General features: G+C 33.3%; 1 protein-coding gene across 1 annotated transcript in view; it reads right to left on the reverse strand.

Annotated features, from left to right (window-relative positions):
* LOC111677204 (Down syndrome cell adhesion molecule-like protein Dscam2) overlaps positions 1–12,507 on the reverse strand; it is a 94,637-nt gene that overhangs the window by 11,815 nt on the left and 70,315 nt on the right. The window contains 8 exon segments of the mRNA XM_046955451.1: positions 2–109; positions 426–604; positions 663–941; positions 1,001–2,353; positions 2,408–2,866; positions 2,935–3,126; positions 4,031–4,150; positions 6,999–7,478. Of these exon segments, the coding sequence (XP_046811407.1) occupies positions 2–109; positions 426–604; positions 663–941; positions 1,001–2,353; positions 2,408–2,866; positions 2,935–3,126; positions 4,031–4,150; positions 6,999–7,478 (3,170 nt within the window).

Genomic DNA, 12,507 nt, shown 5'->3' on the forward strand with positions numbered 1-12,507 from the left:
GCAATGTTTCAAAGGTGTATTCCTTAACGGTGGACCCTGCATTATTATGCGCAGTCACTCGCAAGTTGTACAGCGTTCCAGCTTCCAAGTCTCCGATTGTATATCGAGTCTAAGGAAAGTGCAAAATAAACTTAGTTATTCGATTGGAAATAAACTTAAATATGTGATTGAAAAATAAATGTCTTTCAAATTAACGATTAAAGTGTTTAAGATAATAGTCCAAAACATGTAAAAGTTCGTTTAAGAGTAGAGACATTTATCTTACAACACATTTGTTTGAATATCGTTAAAAACCATTTCTATGGATTGCCAAAGGGTGTAATGAAGCCGCTGGGTGTGCGAATGTGAATGAAACTATTAATTTACATGATGTTCAACTACTTAGATTTGGTATAGAATTGGCTGTTGACATGAAGAAAACTTACGTGAGATTCGATACGACTAGATACGATTATCCAGTCACTTGCAATACCATAACGTTTGAATTCAATACTAAAGTATTGGATGGGGCAACCTCCGTCTTGCCATGAGGATAATTCTATCAGAGCCGATGTAATGTTAGCTCGTATGAGACTGTGTTTATTGGGAGCATTTGGTTTATTTCCTGCAGGGAAAAATTGCAATTAGTTATTTGATTATATTTATAGTCTTAACTCGCTAACCTTGAGTTTTTGCTATTTCTATTGGACTGGTTGCACTTGTTCCTATTTTATTAAATGTCACAATTGTGAATTGATAACTCGTCCCGCATTGAAGATCTTCTAGGAGATGGGAATTTACGCGTCTGTCTAATTGAATTTCTTCCCAATCTCCAAATTCTTTACGGAAAGTCAAAGTGAATCCACGCAAAGGGGCTCCACCAATATCATCTACTCTCCACTGCAATGAAACCGAGTTTGCTGTGGTACCTATGACCGAAACAACAGGTGCCGAAGGTGGAACTACAAATTTAAATAATTTTTAGTTTTATTTCTACAATATGTCGAATTTAAATTGTTACCTTGAACAAATAACTGGTAAACAATGTGATCGGAACCAATGGCATTGCGTACCACACATGAATAGTTACCCTCGTGGGATCTTTGTATGTTTCTTAATGTTAATGTATTGTCATTGCTTACTTCTAGGCGAAAATGTTTTTTAGAACGTGCATTTAAAACTTTCCATTCGGCATTGGGTTTTGGCGATCCCACAAAGAGACATGGTAATTTCATATCCACCCTCCAACTTACACTTAAAGTTTGGCTAAATGAAATAATAGCAGCCGGTACTGATGAACTGGGAATAAGTTTAATGACAGGTGTACTAGGCCCTTGGCCCACTCTTGTGGATGCCGTTACCCAAGCTTCGTATGTTTCACGTGTAGACAAATCTTTCGCTTCAAAATGCCTATTTTGAGCTGGTAAAACTTCTTTAAGGATCTTCAATTCCTGGCCTTTGTCTAAAATTCGTATATAAACATTATACTTGGTAACAATACCATTAGGTCTACGTGGCGGTAACCAACTAATAATGACCGATGACTCTGAGTTAACTACCGATTTAACGCGTTCAGGAGCATCTGGCACAGCTTCTTCTGTTGTACATGAAACCGTTGAACTTACAACACCTTCACCAGCTCTAGTAAAAGCTAGAACCTGCACACTATAATTTGTAAATGGTTGTAGACCGTGTAAAACAGTACTCAACGCAGAGGTGATTTTAGTTTCTCTGCTGCCATACTCTGAATCAAAATTACCGGGTTCGTATAGAACCTTATAACCCTGAATGACACCATGATGGTTTTCTTTTGGTGGAGATTGCCATGAAATCTGTATATTCTGTGCGGTTAAAGCAATGCAAGTTACACCCTGTGGTGGTGCAGAGGGAGCATCTTCTAAGGTATGACCTAAAGCAACTTCACTTGGTGGTCCATCACCTTTGACATTAAAAGCAGAGACCGTGACGGCATATTGCGTATACTTTTCTAGGCCAGTTAAACGAAAATCATTAAGACCTTCTCCACCGAGACTGCTAACTTTTGTAAAGTTTTGAAAATTATCCGAAGAACCATGTTTTTGGTAGGCTATTGTATAACCTAAAAGTTCGCCGTTCCAGGTATCTCGCTCCGGCGGACGCCATGTTATAAGAAGCTGTTGTGGTCCCAGTGGTTCTGCTGATACATCTTGAGGTCTGCCACTAGGAGCCTCTGCATCTGTCTGTACCAACAGTATATCACTAGGCGCACTAGTGCCTAAATGATTTTCAGCATATAAACGAAAATGATACGCCTGTGCTGGACGCAAGGATCCAATTTGTGCTGTGGTTTTGTCACCTGGTAGAAGTTTCTGATTGTTACCCTCATGCCAAACATCTGCAAAAATTTTATGAATTAACTTTCAAAGATTATTTTTAAATTTAACCTTACCTCCAGCCTTTTTGTATTGCAATATATAATTTGATATAGGCTGAGAATCCCGATTGTTGCCACCTAACGACACTGTGTCCTGGTCATTGGGTGACCAAGCCAGAGTCACGGAGCGACTTCCTAAATCAGTTGCATGTAAATTGACGGGAAAATTAGGAGGCTCTTGAACCTGTAAGTGTATAACGGCCCGGTCATGACCATATGAATTGCTGGCAATACAAGTGTATTCCCCACGATCGCTGAGTATGGTCTGTAATATAGTTAACTCCGAAACTATACCCCGACTTAGAGGCGAATCTTTTATATGGTAACGAACGTCAAATGAAGGATCAATACGATTAGCTTTGGCACGCCATGATATGTCCAAAGGTTGATCACCATCAGCCTCACAACGCAATGTAACACGATCACCTCTTCTAACAGTTACTTGTTTCTTCGAAACCGTAACAGTAGGACCCACTTAAAATGAAGGAATTGATTTTAAATAATTGTTTTAAAAATTAATATGTATGATTTTTTTAATATACCATGAACCGTCAGTTTAATAAGTTGGCTGAGACCAGCACCTATGCCATTATTTGCTTGACACAAATAACTACCTTCATGTTCACGTCCTACTTTGGGTATTATTAGAGACCCATTGTTGTGAGTTTCGATCACCGATTTAGAGTTGCCATTAGGAATGCTATAACTCAGTTCTCTATATTCTCCAGAATCCCCTAAATTTATACAAATTTTATTATAGTTTTTAAAGAAAATCATTGAGAATTTAATAAAAAACTAATTATACCCTACACCACTATAGTGGTGTACAAACATCAGCAGTTTGTGTTGATGTTTGTAACATACAAAAATATTGGCCCAATACCCACCTTAAAGTATACCGATCGATTCAGAATCATTTTTTGAGTCGATTAAGACATATCCGCCCGTCCGTCTGTCCGGCTGGCTGGCTGTCCACGTAAACCTTGTGCGCAAGGTACAGGCCGCAGTTTTCAAGATAATTTGATGAAATTTGGACCAAGCATATTTTTTGGCACAGGGACGAAGCCTATTGATTAATCGGTCCATTATTTCACCTAGCCCCCATACAACCGTACCTCCCGATTTGTACTTTTTATGCCATAATTGCGTCAAATATTCTACTATATCTATAAAAATTGGCACAAATAAGTTTTGTATAAGTGTAAATGACACTGCAGATTTTCGTAAGGATCGGTCCTTATTTGACCCTAGCCCCCATACAAACCCCCCTTCAAAAAATGTCTTAAACGTGTAAAATTGAATTGTAACCATATTTGCACAATGAAACTCAACAAAACTAACTGATATTTAAAAATATATATTTTCCCAAATTTACCGAGGACCGGCCCATATTTGACCTATATAAAGCCTCATTTAGAAATTTTAGTTTTTTATCAATAAATTGCTTAAATATTTTGGAATTATGGTAGATTCTTTATAAAACAAATAAAAATTTTAAAAATATACTCATGGTGTAGGGTATTATATGGTCGGCCATGCCCGACTATACTTTCCTACTTGTTTTAGTATAGTTTTTGCAGATATTTAAATGGATATGAATTTTGTCAGTTACTGCGATCAATAAAGTTTTATACCTACCAATTGATTGTTTCCATTGTACTGTCGGTACTGGAAAACCATCCGCCTGACAACGTATTACAACCGGATTGCCCAAAATGGCATCTTGATCGGCTGGTTTTATAATCCATCGTGGAGGCACTATTACACAATTTGTATTCAGTATTAATTGAAGAAATCGTTTAATTTTACTCAATTATATTATAGTGCTCAAAATCATGCATATTATTTATAATGTATAAGTATAAATTTTGATAAATATTTGATTATAACTTTTTTTATAAAAATCTTTTCAATTGATACAATATTTTTCTAATATTGACTTACCAAAAAACTAAGATTTTTTTGTAAAATTTTAATAATTTCATAATACTTTTTTTAAATGAAATTGAAATTAAAATAAAATTAACTTAAGATGAGAAAGTGAAGAAGTAGTACTGAAATACAGTTTTAAGAATACATAAAATGAAATGATAAATCAAACATAAAAATAGATCAGACATAGAGATACAGTGTTACAAAGTGCTCATCTATTACGTTTGCATTGGAATGCAGTGAATGAATACGGTGCGCTCTGTGTTGTGGAGATCGATCCGTGCTGCGTGCTTTTTTATGTTTTTTTTTTTGCATATTTATGGTGGCATTATTTGTGCTCTCCGTTAAATTTGCATTTGAAAGTTTTGTAATTGGAACGTATTGCATTGTATTGTGAAAATTATTTTTTTTAAATATTCTTATATTTAAAATTATTTTTTTAATTTTATTACAATATTTTAACCTATAACTAAGTGACCTATCTCAAAAAAATGAGTTTGACGAAATTTGCACAAACGTTGGTACTTTTGGTTAATAGGTCAGACACAAATTTTCACAAAGCCCTTTAAGGAAAGACCTGAGCTATCTTTTGAGTATAAAAAGCAACAAAAACGAAAATTAGGTTCCAAATATTAAAAAAAAATTAATTCTTGTGTTAAAAAATATTTTTTTTGATATCCCACTCGCATTCCATTATGGGACTATAAAGTCCTTCAAAAGTCAACTTTGAAAAAAAATAAAATAAAAAATAATTATTTAAGAGAAATGTTTTTTAAACATTTTAAAAAAATAAAAAAAAAAATGGAATGAACTCCTTTGGACAATTTTTGCTAGGACAAATAGGTGAAAAGTTACACTCATTTGAATAAAACCCTGAATGACCAAAATGTCCAACATTGACCCCATTTAAGTCCAGCAGTTCTTGACCGATAGGCTGAGTCTGGCCTACTATTCCATAGTTTTAACCTTGGTGTAAATTTGATCGGAAGACATCGACACAAATGTCGTATGTTTAAAATTTTAAAAATATATTTTTAAAAGTTTTCTAAAACCAGTTAGCTTTTCCACATGAGCCTGTTGAAACTTTCTTCGTAATACTTATACAGTGACGAGCATAAAAAACCCGAAATTTCTTGTCATAATCTGAACTATTTCGACTCACAGCGGTCGAACATAAAAATTGGTAATTGTTTTTTATACTATTCACCATCGTGAGAAGGGTATATATGTATAAGTTTGTTATTTTGTCATTGTGGACTCCAGATATCGGCGAGATCTGAATCTTCAAAATTTCTGTTAGGCATGCATTCGAAAAGATTCCTATTTAAAAGCTAAATTAATCCATTAATAACGAAGATATAAACAAAAATCCCAGACAATCATTGAATATTAAAAAAAAACAAGTACCTGTTACAAAAAGTAAAATGTGAATTAGTTCTCATGATAAAACATTTAAGTTGAAATGTACATTGACTCAGATATACATATTTAAGTAAAATTTTGAAGGGGGCTTTTTATAGGGGCTAGGGTTAAATGAGGCCCTATAATTAAGGCTAGTATGGAACTTTAATTAAACATAATTATGAACCTAAAGAGGAAATTTAGGAAATTTCACGCCTACCATTTTAATTTGGTCCATTTTTATAAAAAAATATATTAAATGGAAATTATTCGTGTACAATATTGAGATATGTATTGTTCTATATATATTGATTAAAAATAAAAATTTTAATAGAAGAAGCCACGCCCACAAACTGGAATAAATTGAATGAAATAAATAAATATTTAATTGTAATTAAAAATATTGAATGCAATACAATCCATTATCTTTTTTCGATTACAAACTTTGCAAACACGAGTACATATTGTGCTATAATTGTGAAGAGGTGATCGTTAGAATTATTCAAGTGCCACATTTAGAAGTAGTTTTCATTATTATCTTAATACAATTTACCGGATACGGAAAGCATGGCCACATATTCGACAGATCCAGCACGATTTGTTACGAGACATGTATAGTTGCCATTGTGACGCGATGTGACATTGTGTATGGAGAGAATGCTTGAGAAGGGCGCATACTCATTGATTGTCAACGAAGGATCAGGTGTTTTAAAAACACCATTACCGGCACCGCTTTGCAAATCATGCTGGTTGTTAAGGCCATCCACATTGCCACTTTGTATGGGAACACCATCCCTGAGCCAAGTAATATTGAAAGGCTGGTCACCTTGACTGCTCGAGCACATTAGTTGCGTACGCATGCCTTCGGTAATTTCATCTTCAAAACTAAAGGGTGAAATACGTGGCGGAACTAAAGAAAGTTTAAGAGAGACATTTCATGTAGAATTTAATATTAAAGATCTAAAATAAAAATATAATTGAATACAGTTCAGATTCTTTCAAAAAGAGCAGTAGGGGAAGAAAGGCTAAAGAAACCCCAACTTAAAATTAAAAAAAATAAATCTTATAATTAAAATTTTAGTGCTTTGTTTTAATAAAGGCAGGCATAACATAAAATGGAAACAAATAAATTATAAATTCGTGCAACAATTAAACACATGCTACATGATTTAAATATTGTTATTTTAAAGATAATTTAATATTTTCAAAACGTAAATATATGCATTATATATGTGCAACACTATGTATACTTAGACATGCATTCATCATATACCATTAACTCTTAGCTGTGCAGAGTGCGATACGGTTGCGGCATCGTTTTGGACGCGACATGTGTAGGTGCCGCTCTGAGCCCTCGTCACACTTGTTATGCTGAGGGCACTGGTGAAATCATCATTTTGGCGAATTGTCACTACGCCGCCGCCTCCTTCACCACCGCTACTACCATCATCATTCGTGTAGGACATGACACCATGGGTGTGGGCATGGGCATAGTTGATCGATGTCGTATGTGAGCCGGAGCCCGGTGCAGCAACGTCACCGGTACCACTAATCCTACCGCTAACACTGCCGCTGTCGCGTGCACTGTGCGTAGACTGCATCACTGCAGTCCCCGCCGTCTGTAGGGGTTTTCCATCCTTAAGCCAGGTGAATGTGAGCGGTAGATCACCGGTGCCAATGACACATTGAATGCTTGTACGATCGCCGACATTCAGATCGCGGGCGAATGAAAATGGTGTAATCTTGGGCGGAACTAAAATTTTATATATTGACATGTGTGATGTGTGATACAATCTTTTTTTTCGTTAATTCTGTTTTCATATCTAAACTTAACTAACGTAAGATTACAATAGTACTATTTGATTAAAATATTTCTCTTAAATTATTATTATTTTTAAACAATTAAGAATATTCATTGAAATCGCTGATATTCGAACAACAACGAATATTCCTAAAGATCAATGTCAATATTGAGCAAATAAAATACACTGTGAAAATAATTTCTTTTCATTATGAATACCCTGATATTTTAATATTATCGTGTAAATATAAGAATTAATTAGATTAAAATCAAGTATAAATTTAAAGGGAAACTTGAGTTACATTTTATTCAAAGAAGACACTATTGAAAATATAGTTTTTTGAGAAAAATATTTTTATGAAGATAAATGTCCACCTTTTAAAATGTGGTGAGGAGCGTCGAATATTTCAGTGATGGTATGTGGCATGCGTTCGTCCGTGTTTGTAGTATAATGAGGTTGGCTTTTCCCTAAATGTAAAATAGAGATATTTGTTCTTGTCATAATAACTCAGATATTCTTTTCGATTTCTTGCAATAAAAATCCGTCAATTAGTTGTTTAAGAAATCAACAAATGTCATGGAAAACTGAAATTAGTGAAAAAACCGACATATCGGTAATGCCTGAAATGAGAGCGTATTAGTACACTTCGACTTTAGTACTCTGATTTCATGAGCCAAACCAGTTTATCGCATAAATATAGAAGTATATCTTTCGGAAATCAACCTCCGATAAATTCGTGAAATCGTTCAAGAAATAGCTATCTAGGAGACACATTCTATGATCTACTAGGGCGGGGTAATGACAGAGAAGAAAGCTGTATGCCGAAACCAGTACAGTCCTATTGTGAAATGTTTTGCCATCTCGTTTAGGTATGCCCTGCATTCTAGGACTAAGTTTGATGTTGTGTAAATATAATGGACGTACAAGAAAAAAATAATGGATTATGTCCAGTAGTTCAAATTGTCATAAGCAAAATAACCTTTTATGATTTCGTCAATTACGGTTTATATCACTAAGCTTTCATTAAAGCTACATCAACTATTAAATGTATGTACATTTAAAACAAAAATCGGTAAAATCATCGTCAATTTGCGGTAGCTATTCCTCACAAGTTGCTTAGTATTCCTTTAATAAATGGTCAGTTGGGTATATATTGTGCAGACGGGTGAGTTTGTGTGGATTTACAATAATTTGACCACGCAGATGAATTGTTGCATTTAGCCAACCACAAAATACATGTTAGTGTTTGTCAGAGTGGACGACCGCATGACACATAAACAACAATGCCCCATAATGAGGATTTACGCGTATTTTAGTTAATATGAAAACCAAACATACAACTGTGAAGGGCGCCGCACCTAGCGCCGCGTTCAAATGCAAAGTGCAATTTATCAAAATGAAAAATATCAAACCAAGTAAAAAAAAAATAGGAAAAAAATAAAGGAAACGTTCAAAATGGTGTTACATTAAAATGCCAAAATCATAAACAAACCATCTTTTGAAAAAGAAATAATTCAAAAATAAAACGTTTTAAATTAAAAAAAAATATTGTGCATTTTATTTATTTTATTAAAAAACAGGTGCTGAGACAATAAAACATCTTGTGGTGGTAGAATATAAAAAAGTAGACAATATTTATTTTGCATATTTTTCATATTTTTTTTATTATTCTTTGTTTTAAAATTATTTTTTGGTGCAGCAAATGTCGTGCAAAATATGATTGATCATCACTCATACGAATGGTAAACAAGTTAAAGTACGAAAAAAAGGAAACAAAAAATAGGAAACGTTCAAAAAGGAAATGCCATCATGTACAGTGGTGCAATACAAAAGTTTCATATGTGAATGTAGCTGTGTATGCAAATTTGCGTATGTATGTATCAGTAAGTAAGAGAATATCAATGCAATAAAAGCCAAATTATTACGTTTTTTATTAATATTTAAAATATAAAAAAAATGAAATTGAAAAGAATAAATAAAAAATTCTCAAACACAAACAATAATAAAAAAGCATTGACCAAATAAAGTGACATACGTTTTAAGAATGGAAAAGAAAATCAATAAAATATAAAATTGGATCAAAGTTCATTTCAGTTTTTATATGTTTTGTTTTATTTTTTAATATGTAAATGTACATAAATTTAAAAAAAAATTATTTATAAAAATTATCACGTGCTTTATTCATTGTTTATATTAGGTATGTAGTTATGTATGATTGTGTACGTATTTGTAAATAATTTAATTTATATTTGAAATATTGAATATTGAATTCTTTTTTTATACAATTCTACAAATGTTAAAATATATTTATTTTGCAAACATTTGTATGTGTGCTTATAACACATTCAGATGTAAATACATATATAGTATATATACCTACATATGTATCAATGTATTTGAATGTGAATATTTGTCAAACCTGATGCTTTTCGAAAAACATATTTTAATTTAGAGCCCAATATTAATTAAAATTTTGTTATTATTTTGAATGTTAAACTAAATATTTAATTGACAAGGTTAACATAAATTAATATAAAATATGTGAATTCTTGTACTTAACATTAGAGTAGCCAAATTTTATGCACTAGATTTTAACAAATCTAAAAGATTCTCTTATAAGCGCCTCTTTTCAGTCGAATAGTTTTAATGTGATTTTCGAATCATATGTTTATTTTAGTCTTTGTGAAGTAATTTTATGTCTGTTACAACCAAATACAATAATATAAGAAACAGTTTGTGATCTTGATTATTAAATTTGAGGTCATCAAAAGACGTAAAAAAGACCCAGTTCCTTTTTCCTATGCCACAGTACTCAGTATAGAAAGTTCAAAGTGTAAAGGAAGTTTATTCCACGTACGAACAGTGCGGCTAATGAATGAATTTTTCTTGTAGTGTTTCGTGCAACCCACTGGCCACAAATACCGCAAAAGTATGTGTTCTTGAAGAAAGTCGTGTGTAATGCAAGAATAATCGGGAACAAGTTCAGTAATTTCAGAGAAAAACATTTCATTGTATTATCGATAGAACATTGAAATACATCTCACCTTCGCCCTTTCCTGTACGTGGTCGAGTAGCTCTAAAATAGACTTCGAAGCCCATATATGAGTGTTGTATTCCATTTTCGGTGTAAATAGTAAGAAGATCAGATAGAGCGAAGTATGCCCTACACCGTTTCAAAAAACCGAGACACTTGAATGCTTCTTTCGATACTTGAAAAATGTGTTTAGTCTAGCGGACATCGAACAGAATGTTCAGAACATCAAGAGTTTCCGGTTGAATTCGTTTGATGAGATCCTATCTATAACAACTCGTATAGAACGATCTCTGAGAAAGCTCGAAATAAATAAAAAAAAACAATTATTTTTGATTCATGTGCCCCTTGGAAATATCTAGAACCACCACTTTACCAAATGAAATGGAATGACACTATTTCTCCAAAAGGATAGCTAGTAGGTTTCCCGTAGAGCGACCTGTACGAAAACCATACTGGCGGTCTTTAAGTAAAATGTTGGTCTCTAAATACATGACAATACAAATCGCTATTGGGCGACAATTTTCAGGAATTGGTGTAACATTAGCAATCTTCCAGCATGCAGGAAATTTGCGGCATGGTATAAAACACTGAAAAGATTAGCTTATTGACGAGATAACGTTAAAAAGCACTGCTTCAAGGCCAGTGCCGGTCATCCTTGAATAGCCACTTGGATCCCGAAGGAACCTCAACGAAGTGGTTTAACCAACACACATGAGAATGAGTACGAATGGAAAATTTACTTTTAAATAACTACATACAAAAAGGAAACAGCTGTTTACATTCTACTTTGTTATTTATTATTTTTTATATTGATATATACCAATAGTACTAAAGTAAGTAGTAGTCTCTCCGTTTGGTACAACTAGTGTCCTCAGGACACTGTCCTGTTATGACCGCTATAAAGTTTCTGAAATGCAACCTATTCCGGAGAACTCTGGGCTAAAACATTGACTTTAAGTGTGACGCAGTCTACACAGATTCTTTAAAAACTCTTAAGGGTCCTATATCGGAAAATTTCTCCTGAGTGAGTAGTAGTCTCTTCGTTTGGTACAAACAGTGTCCTCAGGACACTGTCCTGTTATGACCGCTATAAGATTTCTGAAATGCAACCTAAAACATTGACTTTAAGTTTGACGCCGAGTCTTCACTGATTCTTTAAACATTCTTACCGATCCTATTTCGGAAAATTTATCCTAAGATTGGGCTTAATGTTATTTAATGTCAGCATTTTTTCCTGTCCAAGATTTACTCAATCGATATGGTAACAAGATGAACCCAATAATCTCGACATGTCGTCCTTTAATATCCAAGTATTGAGTCTATCTAAGCTTTAACAAACTGATGTAATAAGCATTTATTTACCTTTCCAACTAAAACAAAATTTTTATGCCAAATAAGATTCATTCCCAACTGACCGAAATTGTCATTAAAATACTATTCCGAAAATCACCCACATGTATATTTTAACAAGATCCAGTATTAATCTGATAAATTAGTGAATCGTTGTAACTAACAACAAAAGGATCGATTCATAAGATCTAAGTCAAAATAAAATTTCACTGTCCTTAATCTTCTTTAGCTTGTGAGTATAGAAGTGTAATGGTGAACACAGTAATCATAGCAGATTACTTGTTTCGTATCTGTATTTATTTCTATTTCGAAAAGCCCACTTCAATTGTATTTATATCAATGGCCACAAGTGTAACTTGAATATTGTTGGCATGAATATGTAATTTTTTTAAATAAAATTTGGCATCAAATAGAGTAGAATTCACATTTGCTGATACAAATAGATACATATGTGTACATACATAGTCATACATTCATATGTGTATGTATGTATGTATATTTGTAGAATTCAATGTCGGTATGTATGTATATATGTATATTGTGTAGTTTTAGTAATAAAAAATTGTATCTGGTTTAGTTTATACATATATACTATG

Source organism: Lucilia cuprina, chromosome 2, assembly GCF_022045245.1.
Source record: "Lucilia cuprina isolate Lc7/37 chromosome 2, ASM2204524v1, whole genome shotgun sequence".
Taxonomy (NCBI): Eukaryota; Metazoa; Arthropoda; class Insecta; order Diptera; family Calliphoridae; genus Lucilia; species Lucilia cuprina.